This window comes from Saccopteryx leptura, chromosome 11, assembly GCF_036850995.1.
Source record: "Saccopteryx leptura isolate mSacLep1 chromosome 11, mSacLep1_pri_phased_curated, whole genome shotgun sequence".
NCBI classification, from domain to species: Eukaryota; Metazoa; Chordata; class Mammalia; order Chiroptera; family Emballonuridae; genus Saccopteryx; species Saccopteryx leptura.
The window spans coordinates 22,534,756-22,550,812 of NC_089513.1; the positions used below are offsets into that span (position 1 = coordinate 22,534,756).

Genomic DNA, 16,057 nt, shown 5'->3' on the forward strand with positions numbered 1-16,057 from the left:
TTTTTCTTTTGTTTCATGTATTTTGTTATGCATTGGTAAAGTATACATGTGTGTTCTTAATTAAAAACGTGTATTTTAGGCCCTGGCCGGTTGGCTCAGTGGTAGAGCGTCGGCCTGGCGTGTAGAAATCCCGGGTTCGATTCCCAGCCAGGGCACACAGGAGAAGCACCCATCTGCTTCTCCATCCCCCCCTCTCCTTCCTCTCTGTCTCTCTCTTCCCCTCCTGCAGCCGAGGCTCCATTGGAGCAAAGTTGGCCCCGGGTGCTGAGGATGGCTCCATGGCCTCTGCCTCAGGCGCTAGAATGGCTCTGGTCGCAACAGAGCGACGCCCCAGATGGGCAGAGCATCGCCCCCTGGTGGGCATGCCGGGTGGATCCTGGTCGGGCGCATGCGGGAGTCTGTCTGACTGCCTCCCCGTTTCCAGCTTCGGAAAAATAAAAAAATAAATAAATAAAAGTAAAAAACCATGTATTTTTTCATAATTTAGGATGGTTTGGGGATGTTTCACAGGGCGGGAACGGATTAAATTTATTTCAGTTATTTTAAATGGGAGAAATTTGATATACGAGTTGATTGACTTACGAGCTCAGTTACAGAACGAATTAAACTCGTATCTTAAGATGCCACTGTATTAAGTTTGTATAAAACTTCCAAATAAAACACTTCAAAAGTTTTCATGCAAATCTTGAGAGCACTTTCATGAGTAGATCTGTTTGAAATAGCTATACCTACTGATTATGACATTTTTAAAAAATTTATTTATTTATTTTTTTAATTTTTCCAAAGTTGGAAACAGGGAGGCAGTCAGACAGACACCCGCATGCGCCCGACTGGGATCCACCTGGCTTGCCCACCAGGGGGCGATGCTCTGCCCATCTGGGGTGTCGTCGCTCTGCCGCAATCAGAGCCATTCTAGCGGCTGAGGCAGAGGCCACAGAGCCATCCTCAGCGCCCGGGCAAACCTTGCTCCAATGGAGCTTTGGCTGCAGGAGGGGAAGAGAGAGACAGAGAGGAAGGAGAGGGGGAGGGGTGGAGAAGCAGATGGGCGCTTCTCCTGTGTGCTCTGGCCAGGAATCAAACCTGGGACTCCCGCACACCAGGCCGACGCTCTATCACTGAGCCAACCGGCCAGGGCCGATTATGACATTTTAATGACAATTTCTTCAAATTCTTGTAGATGCGATTGGAAAGAAATTTTACCTTTTACAATCATGCAAAAGTTGAAATTATATTTTAAAAATCTAATAGGCATTCTTTTCCTCTCATTTTTATCAAATATAATTTTGAAAATTTTTATAATAGGCTCTAGATTTCAATTGTGCACATAGCACAGAGAGAATTCCATATATCCATTTCCTTTGTTGTTAACAGCTTGTATTAATATGGTATATATGTCACAAATAGTGAACAAATGCTGATATGTTATTATTAACTAAAGCTCATACTTTATTCAGTTTCCTATTCCAGGACCCTAACCAGAATACCACATCACATTTAGTTTTTTTTGTTGTTATTTGTTTGTTTGTTTTCTGAACCCCATGTCCCCCCAATTCACAATACAGACCAGGCAAAGAGCCAGGGCTGAGGTGTAGATGGGTGGGCTTACTCTGCCTCCTCTTTCTGTACCGTCAGTGTAAGAACACAGCCTGCGGGAAGCACTGGGAGGCCCCACGTTTAGTTATTAAGTCTCCTTAGGTTCCTCTTGGTTGTGGCTGTTTTTCTGATTTTTCTTGTTTTGGATGATCTTGACACTTTTAAGAAACACTGGTCAGGTAGTTTGTAGAATGCCCCCTAATTGAGATTTGTCTGACTCTTCTCTTATGATTTAACTGGGGTTATAGGGTTTTGAGAGGAAGATCACGGGGCAAAGTGCCATTCGCATCACATCATATCAAACCACATACTATTATCACGGTTTATCATATCTCATCAAAACTGGGGTGATGATTTAAAAAAATGTTTCATGACAATTCTTGTGATAGAGAAGTGAATAAAAAACAGACTTGGCCTGACCAGGCGGTGGCGCAGTGGACAGAGCGTTGGACTGGGATGCTGAGGACCCAGGTTTGAGACCTCGAGGTCGCCAGCTTGAGCGCGGGCTCATCTGGCTCGAGCAGGGGGTTGCTTGGTCTGCTGAAGGCCCACGGTCAAGGCACATATGAGAAAGCAATCAATGAACAACTAAGGTGTCACAACAAAAAACTAATGATTGATGCTTCTTATCTCTCTCTGTTCCTGTCAGTCTGTCCCTATCTATCCCTCTCTCTGACTCTCTATCTCTGTAAAAAAACAAAACAACAGACTTGTAGCAGTTCCTCACAAACCTGCAATGTTTTTTGTTTTTGTTTTTGTTTCTGTTTCTTCAGAGAGAGAGGGGGATAGACAGGGACAGACAGACAGGAACGGAGAGAGATGAGAAGCATCAATCATTAGTTTTTCATTGCGCGTTGCCACACCTTAGTTGTTCATTGATTGCTATGTGCCCTGACCACGAGCCTTCAGCAGGCCGAGTCTTCAGAGAGAGAGGGGGATAGACAGGGACAGACAGACAGGAACGGAGAGAGATGAGAAGCATCAATCATTAGTTTTTCATTGCGCGTTGCCACACCTTAGTTGTTCATTGATTGCTATGTGCCCTGACCACGAGCCTTCAGCAGGCTGAGTAACCCCTTGCTGGAGCCAGCAACCTTGGGTTCAAGCTGGTGGGCTTTTTGCTCAAACCAGATGAGCCCACGCTCAATCTGGTGACCTCAGGGTCTCGAACCTGGGTCCTCTGCATTCCAGTCCATGCTCTATCCACTGCGCCACCGCCTGGTCAGGCAACCTGCAATGTTGATTTTTAGTTATTTGATCTTGTTTTCTGACATGTCTGGTAATTTGTGAGTAAATGACAAGGATTGTATATGAATTATATGCTGGTTTTCCCTTTCATTAATTTTTTTTTTTTACAGGGACAGAGAGAGAGTCAGAGAAAGGAATAGACAGGGACAGACAGACAGGAACGGAGAGAGATGAGAAGCATCAATCATCAGTTTTTCGTTGTGACACCTTAGTTGTTCATTGATTGCTTTCTCATATGTGCCTTGACCGCGGGCCTTCAGCAGACCGAGTAACCCTTTGCTGGAGCCAGCGACCTTGGGTTCAAGCTGGTGGGCTTTTGCTCAAACCAGATGAGCTTGTGCTCAAGCTGGCGACCTCGGGGTCTCGAACCTGGGTCCTCTGCATCCCAGTCCGACGCTCTATCCGCTGCGCCACCGCCTGGTCAGGCCATATTTAAAGTTTTAATTTTCTCAGTAACCATGGCTTTAGGTACAACTCACAAATTTTATTTTATTTTTTTTAAATTTTTTTCTTTACAAGGACAGAGAGAGAGAGAGAGTCAGAGAGAGGGATAGACAGGGACAAACAGACAGGAACGGAGAGAGATGAGAAGCATCAATCATCAGTTTTTTGTTGCGACACCTTAGTTGTTCATTGATTGCTTTCTCATATGTGCCTTGACGGCGGGCCTTCAGCAGACCGAGTAACCCCTTGCTTGAGCCAGCGACCTTGGGTCTAAGCTGGTGAGCATTTTTTTTTATTTTGCTCAAGCTAGATGAGCCTGCGCTCAAGCTGGTGACCTCGGGGTCTCGAACCTGGGTCCTCGGCATCCCAGTCCAACGCTCTATCCACTGCGCCACCACCTGGTCAGGCAACAAATTTTAATGTGTAGCATTTTCATTATTATTCAGGTAAATAGTTTTAAATTTTTCATTGTGATTTCTTCTTTAAGCCACAGATTATTTAGAAGGGCATTTCTTAATTTATAAAATTATAGTGATTTTCTAGTTATATTATTTATTTTTTGCTTAATTGTGCACAGAACATAATCTGTATGATTTCAGCCCTTTAAAATTTGTTGAAACTCAAAAACAAAACAACAAACTACTGATTAAAAAATGGGTAAAGGGCCTGACCAGGTGGTGGCTCAGTGGATAGAGCATCGGACTGGGATGCAGAGGACCCAGGTTTGAGACCCCGAGGTCGCTAGCTTGAGCGCGGGCTCATCGAGTTTGAGTAAAACTCACCAGCTTGAACTCAAGGTCGCTGGCTCCAGCAAGGGGTTACTCGGTCTGCTGAAGGCCCGCGGTCAAGGCACATATGAGAAAGCAATCAATGAACAACTAAGGTGTTGCAACGCGCAATGAAAAACTAATAATTGATGCTTCTCATCTCTCTTCGTTCTTGTCTGTCTGTCCCTGTCTATCCCTGTCTCTGACTCACTCTCTATCTCTGTAAAAAAGAGAAAAAAATGGGTAAAGGACTTGAATAGACTTTTCTTTAAAGAAGATATACGAATAGCAAATAAGCACATGAAAACATGTTCAGCATCACTAGTTTTTAAGGAAATGCAAATAAAAACCATGAGATACCACCTAACACCTATTAGGATAGCTACTGTTAAAACCAGAAAATAACAGTGTTGATGAGGATGTGGAGAAATTGAAACTCTTGTGCTTTGTTCGTAGGACTGTCAAATAGTGCAGCCACTTTGGAAAACATTATGTTCCTGGCTTAGTGGATAGAGCATTGACCTGGCATTTAGACATCCTGGGTTTGATTCCTGGTCAGGACATACAGAGAAGCGACCATCTGCTTCTCTCCCCTCCCTATCCCCCTTCTCTCCTTCTTTCCCTCCCATAGCCAGTGGCTCGAGTGGGGCACTGAGGATAATTTAGTTGGTCCAAGCATGTCAGCCTCAGGCTCTAAAAATAGCTTGGTTAATTCAGGCATTGGCCCCAGACAGGGTTTGCTGGGTGGATCCCGGACAGGATGCATGTGGGAGTCTGTCTCACTATCTCCCCTCTTCTCACTTAAAAACAAAAACAAAACAACAAGAAACACTTTTCCTTAAAGAATTAATGAAATAAATTAAAAATAGTATCACCATATGATCCAACAATTTTATTCCTAGGTATATACCTCAGATAGTTGAAATCAGGATCTTGAAGAGATATTTGTACACCCATGTTCAAAGCAGCATTATTCACAATAGTTAAAAGGAGAAAGCAACTGTATCTCTGTGTCCCCTCAAAACCCATACAGTATTTTGAAGCCCTAATCTCCAGTGTGATCGTACTCGGAGATGGGGCTTTTGGGAGGTAATTGGGTTTAGCTGAGGTCATGAGGGTGGAAGCCCTATCAAGATTGTTTCTGGCAGGAGGCTTGACTGGGAAAGAGCAGGAAGGAACTTTCTGGAGTAATGAAAGTGTTGTGTATCTTGATAAGCATTTTTCAATACAAATTGAAGAATTTACTTAAGATATGAGGATTTCACTAGATGTAAATTATGCCTTTGTAAAAATTATTGTTTAAATATTAAAATTATTGAATCTAATTAGAATGTATACTGTATAGATATGTTCATTGTATTATGCTTTCAACTTTTCTTTAAAAAAACTGGAAATTTTAGAATAAAAAGTTTGGGATATAAAATTAAAAGTTAAATTCATCATTCAGTTTTCTTGATATTAGTTTCAGTAAAGATTAAGTCAAACACTATCTGCATAGTATAAAAAAGTGAAGAAATATGATTAAAGTAGATCTATGTTCATGCACATAGTGTGAGTGAGATATTTCTACAGAGCTTATTAAAGTCAGTTCCTTTCATTACCACTTAGCCCCAGTATTTCCAACCATTGTTTCCACACAAAGACAAGTACTGACGACTTGCTTGTTTTTTTCTATTTCATTGAAAAATAATTGATATATATTACCATATAAATTTAAATTTTTTTTAAAGATTATTATTTATTTATTTATTTATTTATTTATTTACAGAGACAGAGAGAAAGTCAGTGAGAGGGATAGACAGGGACAGACAGACAGGAACGGAGAGATGAGAAGCATCAATCATTAGTTTTTTGTTGCGCATTGTGACACTTTAGTTGTTCATTGAATGCTTTCTCATATGTGCCTTGACCGTGGGGCTACAGCAGACTGAGTAACCCCTTGCTCGAGCCAGCGACCTTGGGTCCAAGGTGGTGAGTTTTTGCTCTAACCAGATGAGCCTGCGCTCAAGTTGGCAACCTCGGGTCTCGAACCCGGGTCCTCCACATCCCAGTCCGACGCTCTATCAACTGCGCCTCCGCCTGGTCAGGCATCACCATATAAATTTAAGTACACCATGATGGTTTGATTTATATCATTGTGAAATGATTAGCACAATAAGTTTAGTTAACATTCATCATTCATACAGAAATAAAAAGAAGAGAAAAAAAATTCTCCTTGTGACAAGAACCCTTAGGATATGCCATCTTGGCCCTGGCTAGGTAGCTCTAAAATCAATTTTAAAAAAAGATATGCCCTCTTAATTCCTTTCTTTATATCATACAGCAGTGTTAACTATAATTATCATGTTGTACATTGAATCCCTAGTAGTTTTTTTGTACATTACATTCTTATGCCTTATTTATTTTATAAATGAAAGTTTGTACCTCTTGATCCCCTTTACCTATTTCTCCCACCTCCCAATCCTTCCACTGCCCCAGCAACCGTCTATTTTTTGTATCTGTGTTGTTTTGATGTTCATTTGTTTTGTTTTTTAGATTCCACATGTTAGTGAAATCATATGATCCTGTCTTTCCCTGTCTGACTTGTTTCACTTAACTAATGCCCTCAAAGTTCATCCATGTTGTCATAAATTGCAGATTTCATTATTTTTTATGGCTGAGTAGTATTCCATACACACACACACACACACACACACACACACACACACACACACCCCACATTTTTATCTATTTATCCATAGAGGGAGACTGAAGTTATTTCCTTCTATTTCTTTTGGCACTTAAATTATATAATTAAATAACATAGCTTTAGAATTAAGCTCTCTTTTTTTTTTTTTTTTTTAACAGAGACAGAGAGAGGGATAGATAGGGACAGACAAGAATGGAGAGAGATGAGAAGTATCAATCATTAGTTTTCATTGCGACACCTTAGTTGTTCATTGATTGCTTTCTCATATGTGCCTTGACCGTGGGGCTACAGCAGACCCAGTAACCCCTTGCTCGAGCCAGCAACCTTGGGTCCAAGCTTGTGAGCTTTGCTCAAACCTGATGAGCCCGCGCTCAAGCTGGTGACCTCGGGTCTCAAACCTGGGTCCTCCGCATCCCAGTTCGACGCTCTTTCTGCTGCGTCACCACCTGGTCAGGCTTAACTTCTTGATTTTCTGTTTTCTGCATTGTCTACTGGCTTCTTTCTCTGGAAGGTGAGCAGTTAGCCTGCTCTCCCTTTTTCTGCCATCAGCCATGTTCCATCCCCAATTCTCTGTCCTCTCAATGTGGTTATGTCATCTTTTGTCTGGATCAATATTCTGTGTTCACATTATTATGATTTAGTAAATGCTATTCACTGCTGAGGTATGGAATAAATATGATGACTTTTCCTTGCACAACCCTTTGTGTTCTCTGGAGTTAATAATTGTCTTGCTACTTTTCTTAGTTTTCTACATACTTGTCACAGTTCCATTCCCAGATTATCCCCAGTTGTTAAAATTTTCTGTTGATACACTCAAACACATCAGGCATTTTATCTTTTTGGATACTATTCTTTTTTTCTACTTTTTATTGAATTTATTGGGGTGACAATGGTTAACAAAACTATACAAGTTTCAGGTGCACAATTCTACAACACATCTGTACACTGTATTGTGTGCTCACACTACAAGTCATTTTTCCTTCCGTCACCATTTCCCCCCCACCCCTCCTCCACCTCTTCCATCCCGCCTCCCCTGTCAATCACCACACTGTTGTCTGTGTCCATAGGTTTGTCTTCCTCTTTTTTGTTTAATTTCTCCACTCTCTCACCCAGCCCCCTGGCCCCCCTCAACAGCTGTCAGCCTGCTCTCTATCTATGAGTCTATCTCTGTTTTGTTAGTTCATTTTATTCATTAGATTCCACATATCAGTGAAATCATATGGTACTTGTCTTTCTCTGGCTGGCTTATTTCACTTAGCATAATGCTCTTCAGGTCTATCCATGCTGTCATAAAGAGTAAGATTTCCTTTCATGTGCATCAACACTTTTGATCAAAATTAAAATTAAATTACAAAGAAAGCATTCTAACTTGACCAGGTGGTGGCAGCGGTGCAGTGGATAGATATGGGCTTGGGACACAGAGGACCCAGGTTAGAATCCCCAAGGTCGCTGGCTTTGCTTGATTGCGGGCTCACCAGCCTGCGTGCGGGGTCATGTCATGATCCCATGGTCACTTGGTTGAGTCCAAGGTCGCTGGCTTGAGCAAGGGGTCACTTGCTCTGCTATAGCACCCTGACCAAGGCACATATGAGAAAGCAATCAATGAATAACTAAGGTGCTGCAACAAAAAAATGATGCTCTCATCTCTCTCCCTTCCTGTCTGTCCATCTGTTTCCCTCGCTAAAATAAAATAAAAAAATTATTCTTTAAGCAGAGTAAATCTTCATCTATCATAATAGATAAAAATCTAAAGGAATAACTATTATTTATCTAATAATATTATGAAGGAAAAATTCAGGTTCGGTGAGCAGTTATAGAGGATTTGAATTAAAATAGGGCATGTGGATTTAGGTTTTTTTTTTTTTTTTTAAAGAAGTAATACTTAAATTGAGACCTTAAGGATGAACAAATGTTCAAGAGGGGAAGAGGGAAAGAGTGGGAAGTTATTGTTGGCCCAGGGATCACCATTCAGAGGTCTTAACACCTGCTGCTGGTGGTGGGTCTGATGGAGGAACTGAAAGAAGTGCATTTTAGGTGGAGTGGTAAGAGGCAGTGGGGTAGGAACCAGATTAAACAGGGCCTTATAAATTATATTAAGTGTTTTAAAATCTTTTCGTGGGTGAGTTCCACCCACAACTTCAAGGAAATTTGAACTCTGTGTTCCATCCAGTGAATTTTCTGACTAGCTTGATTCAGCATCTTCTCTTATCCTTTATCAGCAAGTCAGGGATGCCATCAGACTTCCTCCATCTTCTCAGCACTCGCCGTCTCAGGCTTTTGGAGCTATCACATTTCCCTGACCCCTCCACTTTTTACCATCGCCCTCTAAGTGCTCTTAGTTCACTACTCCCCCAGCGTCCCCCACCCCAAAGCCTCTCAACTCTGCTGCCCGTGACTTTCAGTCTCCCTTCAAAGTCAGAATCAGCTAGGTTAGTACTGAGAATGTGGATGTAAAAGGGGCCACATACTAAACCTGACAAGCCCAGAGGAGGCCTGCATGGGGGCAGGGGGTGTGGCAGTGCTTACACACTGGAGACCTGACCACAGAGGATGGTCTGAAATTAAAGCTTACTAACTCAAAGCCAGTCCTGGTGGGTAGTCCCGGTCTAAACTGGTATCTTCCTTGACAAAGGTCAATTTTCACCTTAACTGAGCTTGTCCATTGTCTTTGCGTCCACTATAAAGTCAGGGTAACTTCCTTTTTCCACTTCAGGGCACACTCTTCCACCAGGGGAGACCACAGAACCACTCGTTGTTACCGTGTTAATTGCTGTTAAGTATCCTACACCCCCCTCCCCCCATATAAAAGAAGTATGTCAATTCCTTTTATTTTTCATCCAATCCCAGGGATATCCCCGTTTTGCTTTCTCTCGCCTCCCTGATCTATCACCAGTGGATTCCATGCAACCCCATTATATCTTCTTCTTGGGTTTTAATGTATAAGGTGCAAAACTGCTCTTCTTCGGAGCATTTTCCCAGTCCCTTGAGACTGTCTGGCTGAAATGAACTCAAACTCTTATAGGTTTGGACGGTCCTACGTGGACAAGGATATTAGGAAACTCAGAGGTCCCACCAATCGTGCATCATGACATTGGAACAATAGCTTACCCAACACCCACATTTAGATTGTTCCCACACGACTACTCTGGGGGATGGTTTTATTTGCGGCTGCTTCCTCCATCCAAGCACCATGTGGAAGGGCACCCTGAGAATATCCCGACATGTTCCTGTCAGGAGTCCCGGCCAGCTCTTCCTGAGCCACTCCCCCGGGCCAGGCCTTCCTCCAGGCCCCACGGTAACGCCGCAGCGGCCACGGCGCTTCGGGGGGGAGGGGGGTCAGGCCCCGGCCTCCGCGCGGGAGGGTGGGGGAGAGGAGGCAGCGCGCTGAGCAGAGTAAAGAGTGGGGGCCGGGAACCGGAAAACGTGCGGGAGGCCGGCAACCCACGGAGACGATGGCAGCTGACGCGAGGATCACGCAGCGCAGGAGAGCGCGGCCGGAAGACGCACACCCAAACTGGTGGGCCAGTTGGGCGGGGGCGCCAGGTGGGCGGGGCCTCGCGTGTCTGGGGCGGGGCTTCCGTGTTAGTCACGTGAGGGGCCTAGTGGCGGCGGCGGCGGCGGCGGCGGCGGCGGCTGTATCGGCCGCGGCGTCTTCGACGGCGCCCAGTGCAGGATGGTGCTGGAGGAGGCGGCGGCGGCCCTGGTGGCGGCGGCATCGTTGGCGGCGGCGGGAGGGGGTGCTGTGGCGGCAGCGGCGCCCGCGGGTGGTATAAAATGGCGGATTTCGAGGAGTTGAGGGTAAGCGGGGGCGCGGGAATGGAGAGCCGAGGCCGCGGGGGAGGGGAGAGAAGGCGGGGAAGCCGCAGCGTCGCAGCCGCCGCCACCTTCTTGCTACGCGGGGACGGGTTTGCGGAACTCCGCGTCCCGGCCCGCCTCCTAGCGGGCGCCCAGTGGTCGTGGGAGGGGAGCGAGGCGGCGGAGGGCGCAGGGGCCACGCGGAGGCGCAGGGCCCGGGGCCGGGGCCGGAGCGAGCGGTCGGTCCAGCCGGCCAGGGCTCCGCACACCTGACGCGGGCGCCGGCGCGGTCTTCGGGGCAGGGGGAGGGCACGACTTCCCCGTTATTTTAGGGGCTGAGGTAAAAAGCAGGATGTGCTTTTCCACCATCGTGAGGGGTGTCAGTGTTTATGGCGATTCAGAAGTCCACATGCTCCTCAGTCGGTGGGAGACTTGTTTTCTGAAACGTGAAGTTGCGTTTAGGAATTCCCTCACTTCTGTGGCTGATGCTCCAGTTTAGTCCGATGTGTCACGGGAAGGGTCCCTTCCTCCAGGGCTTCCTCAGCATCTTGGAGAAAAGCGTGGTCTTGGGGAAACCCTGCTTTTAGTAGTTGGCCTTGAACTTTGATATTTTCTTAGTGCCATGGTAAGAAATCTGCAAAAGTCGTGTTGTCTTCAGGGTTGTGAACTCGCCTTGCTCTTGAGGAAAAACATTTTTCCTCCTAGCCTTAGAACACGGCCACAACTTTATTGCTGATACTTTTGTATGGTGGATGATTGAAATGGGGTCTGCTGGGGGTAGAATGGAATGGAAATGCTATTTTCCCCGCGCTGATAACCTTCAGAGTCCTCAACGTAACGAAACTGTCATAAACGAGTCGAATATATTTTTTATAGCTCGCTGAATTGCCGGCGACATAATTGGAATACTTAAGAACGGAAACCCAACCCGGATTTTAAAAACAGTCAAAGTAGAGTTGAAAATGTGAACTCGAAATTAACCGCAAAACTTTTTGCAAAACATAGACGTCTGATAGGGTTACTTAAAATAAGAAAGAAAAGGAATCAGGGAAAAGATTCAGTTTTGTAAATGTTTGTAATTGCTTTATGTTGGTCGGGGAAGGATGTTGGTTGGTTACCTGGCCTATACGGTGGACATCAGCAAAACAACCAATTGGTGATTCTGGTTTAAAGGGAGGTTGTTAGAGTTTGCATAATGCCTGCCAGTTTTCCTCCCTCTGTTCAAAAAGAATTATTTAATTCCCAATAAATTGAAAATTCATTAATGAATTTATGCCCTGTAGTAGTTTTACAGAGAACCATGATAGTAGGTAAAAGGTGGGTCATAATGGTAAAGTTTATCATTTAGTGTCTTAGAGCTTTTAACACCTGTGGAGCGTATGAAGCAACCAGGCCTGAGCCCCTCACCTGTGTAAATTCATGCATTAGGTTTAGAAGGGGTTGAGAAGACTGAAGTTTGAGATTACATTTATTTTTACCAGGAGGTTAAATTTATTTTTACCTGCAGTAGTGTCTTAATTTTTGTCTATAACAGATGTATATAACTTGGGCAGATGTTCGTAAAGTCTGTATTTTCTGGTTTTGCTCACTTTGTTAAAAATGGCTGCTGCTCACGTGATGACGCCACCACGTGATACTGATAATTACCTTTCTGCGTGTGAAGTGGTTTGGTTTTGCTTCTGTGTGTTGGAGGAGGGGCTTTCATGCCGAAAAGTTTTAAAGGAGGAGCTAGGAAGCCATTTTGGCAGAGACCACGTTGTTGCAGAGGAAGAGGCAGTCAAGATGGCGGGTGGCTGAAGGAGAAGCTAGTTTGTGCAGGAGAAGGAGATGGGGAACAGAGGTGAATAAGGCTGGTGTGGCCTTGGATTCTAGGAAAACAGGGAGAAAGTCAGTGGCTTTGGGAACCCTGAGTGGAAAGGGAAGTGTTTTCCCACTGTGTGTATGTACTCGCCTTCTGGTTGTGAGCTAGAAGATGGCTCACCAGTTCTTGGCTCTGCCCGAATTCAGTGAGAACCTGTATGTGAATGGCCACGATGGCAGAGGCCCCTGGCCTTGCGGTAACTTTTCCTTTTTGGAGGTTTTTTTGTTGATGAAAACTTCCATGTCTTGTATTACACTTGTATAAACGTTGTTGGTCAAAGTTTAGTAAAAAGCAGAGAATTTATTTACTGATACAGGGTGAAAGGGGTGGTCAGTCCCTAGCTTGGAGTAGAACCAGAAACTGCAAAGTGATTGGAAACCAAAGAAGCTTTTCTCTTTGTCTCCCTCCTACCCTCCTGCCTTTTGTTTTGTGGGTCAGCTTCATCATCTCTTTCTGTAAATCACTTTGCTTCTCTGTGCACTGGAGCATTCTGGTGGGTTGAGGGAAAGGAAGGGGGCGAATTCTCTGTGAAGGGAAATTGTGGGTGGAACCATCAAAGATTATTATAATAACGCATCACGTATTAGAAGCTTCCAAGATGCTGGAGAAGAAACTATTCAGTTCATCATTTGCTTATTTACAACACTTATGTGGGTTCAACTTTGTAGATTAACTAGTTTCCAAATTAACCTGAGACAAGCTCTTAAGAGCTGGTGGCCTGGACCACCCTGCTTTCTGTTCTCTAGCAGAGCCAAGCACAGAGGTGGAGAAAAGGCCGAATAGTTGGGGTTCTGACAGCTATCATCTCTAATTCAGTCAGAGTGCCTTTTTTACCCTTGTCTTTCTCCTCCAGTTGCATAATTTCATGCCGGTGTGACCCTTCAGCTGTCCTAAAATAGGTTCCTGCTGCAATTTAACCTGGTTGATCCTCTCTTCCTACTTCTCTCCATTCAAGTGTAAGGGTGGATGGGGGAATCTATTGTAGTAAGTTTTTGTTTTTTTTTTTTAAAGAATCTCTCTTCTGTATTCCTCTCTCCTTTTGTGCATTGGAAGTTTTTATCTCTGTCAAAACAAGAGCAAATGTGGTGTCTGGGTGTGCATTTAGGCTAGTAAAGGAGCCAGTGATTATAACTTTCTCAATAGATAAACCAGGTACAGATAATCTTTTATACTAAGAGGCTTAAGCAATTTTATAACAGATTTCCTGTTCCAAAGGCTTTTTTTTCTGTTTTTAAAATTTTAAAATTTATTATTTTTGTATTTTTCTGAAGTGAGAAGCAGGAGGCAGAGAGACAGACTCCCGCACGTGCCCTACTGGGATCCACCTGGCAAGCCCACTAGGGGGCGATGCTCCGGTTGCAACTGGAGCCATTTTAGCGCCTGAGGTGGAGGCCATGGAGCCATCTCCAGTGCCTGGGCCAACTTTGCTCCAGTGGAGCCTTGGCTGTGGGAGGGGGGGAGAGAGAGAGAGAGAAATGAGAGGGGGAAGGGTAGAGAAGCAGATGGGCACTTCTTCTGTGTGTCCTGACTGAGAATTGAACCCGGACTTCCACACGCCTGGCTGACACTCTACCACTGAGCCAACTGGCTAGGGATGTTCGAAGGCTTAAGTGTTCAGTTCTTTATACCTACCAGGACTAGCCATCCTGGTAGCTGCAGGTGCTGTTGGGTTGCAGAGGGAGAATGAGAAGTTAAGGGGGGGGAGGGTGGCAGTTAGAATTCCTTATTCTTCCTACCCCCAACTACTGGGAAAGAAAATAGTCTAATAGATATTATAGCTGTAACAGAATCTTCCATGTGATTCTGAACTATTAGTGATGTTAAATGATAAACTGAAGCATTAAAATTTTAGGAGTTTATTTGAGCAAAAATTAGTTTGAATCGAGCAGCAGCAAACCAGAAGTGGTTAGGACTGTGATGGCGAACCTTTTTATAAAAACCACCCACTTTTGCAGTGCTGGTCAACCTGGTCCCTGGGGTCCCAGGTTTTTATAAAAAGGTTCACCATCATGGGGTTAGGAGCACTCAGTTGATAGTGTTATATCTGGAAAGCAAGAAAACAAACATTTTGCCACACAATTAAGTAGCCAAATTAAGGAGTCTTTATTTTAATGCCAGCAACTGCACAGGAACTATAGTTACCAAATCATGTGGCCCCGAATGAACTCAGGGGTTTGCTTTTGAAGGCAAAAAGAAGCGAGCACCTAGCCAAAGCAGTTTTACAGAAGCGAAACAGGCTTTCGGTTATCATTGAAACAATCTAGGGGGAGAGTGCTCACGAAGCATTTTAAAAAAGCAAAAGAATGTGCTTGGTTATCTTGACCTTTTACAGAAGTTGTTAGGCAGCATCTTGAGGGCTCTTCCAGAATCTAGACATCAGGGAATAGTTATGGCCTTTACAGAACTAACATTATGGCTTTACACAAATCTTTTCATTTACTCATTGCAAATCTTGCAAAACTCATTCTGTGGTCAGGGATATGATGTTTTTACATTTCAAAAGGAGCTGGGGAAAGAGAAAAGGCAGAAGTCACCTATGGAGATCATTGGCTGTAGTTTAAACCCGGGTTGGCTTAGATTTTGGTTTGCTTCTTTGGCACCACAGCATTAGAGCCACCTTAGTCTAATGGCCTCCTTGTTTAATTAATTTAACAATTTTTCCATTTTGGTTATGGCATACATGAGAGTTTGATTAGAAACCTGTTATTAGCACCACAGTTAGTTACTGTCAGAGTTAACTTGTAGGTTATGGTGTCAGCCATGGAAGAATTGCTTTTGCTGTTTATCCCATTCTTCATCTTTCTGTTTCTGGATCATGAGGAGAACCTCGTATGGTTTAAGGCATTCATTAAAAGGCATTAATTCCTAGGTTAAAAGGCATTCATTCTTAGCTGTCGTTTCTAGAATACCTACTCTTCAGGTTCTAAGGTTTGACCACATGTTGGAGTAAGTTTTTTCATGGAAAGCTTCCTTTACCTGCTGGAAAGACAATTTGGTATAATGCATTAAAGCTTTACAGTATTGAGTTATATCATAATGAATGAGTACAGCAGATGTGGTTTTATCATCAAAGGTACAGGTCTTGTTACTATTTCATAAGGTGTCAATTTATACTTTTGTATAATTGTTGATTTAATTGCCGTCAAAACCAGTGGTAGAACTTTTGGCCAGGGCAGTCCAGTTGAGTCTGTTAATTTAGCTAGCTTTAGTTGTAAGTTACCTTTTGCTTGTTGGACTTTACCAGGTGGCTGAGGACAGCAAGGACAATGGCAATGCCATTGTGTCACCAGTGTCGTATTTAATTGTTTAATTATTTGTGCAGTGAAATGAGTTCCCCTATCACTAGAGAGTTCTCTGTGGATACTCCATAAAGAAAATAGACATATTTTCTAAGTTTCTTAGCCACAGTTGTAGCGTCATCCTTTATCAATCCTGAGGCGATACAGTCACAAGAACATATTGATAACACATTGTGGAAAGCAGCTGAGCAAAATCCATTTGTGTGTGTTCAAATGGCCAAGTAGGTCACCAGTTGGAAATGCCTTTGCCTGATACCTTCGTGACCTTTCCAAGGTTATAGGCTTGAAAAATCAGACATTACTTGTAAACCAAATTTACGACCTTGAATCAGTCATCCCACTGATATTTTTTCATAAGATC

The 16,057-nt window shown here is 43.9% G+C and overlaps 1 protein-coding gene and 1 non-coding gene across 10 annotated transcripts in view; one reads left to right on the forward strand and one right to left on the reverse strand.

Annotated features, from left to right (window-relative positions):
• Positions 1-1,536: 1,536 nt before the first annotated feature.
• On the reverse strand, positions 1,537-1,668 carry LOC136383661 (small nucleolar RNA SNORA51). Its single transcript, XR_010747472.1, has one exon. It is a non-coding gene; the product is annotated as a small nucleolar RNA SNORA51 (small nucleolar RNA).
• An 8,686-nt stretch (positions 1,669-10,354) lies between these two features.
• PIAS2 (protein inhibitor of activated STAT 2) overlaps positions 10,355-16,057 on the forward strand; it is a 99,598-nt gene continuing 93,895 nt past the window's right edge. For all 9 annotated transcript variants that reach the window (XM_066353421.1, XM_066353416.1, XM_066353419.1 and 6 more), the window contains exon 1: positions 10,355-10,539. In XM_066353421.1, the coding sequence (XP_066209518.1) occupies positions 10,516-10,539 (24 nt within the window). In that variant the 5' untranslated portion in view covers positions 10,355-10,515. The remainder of the gene's footprint in view (positions 10,540-16,057) is intronic.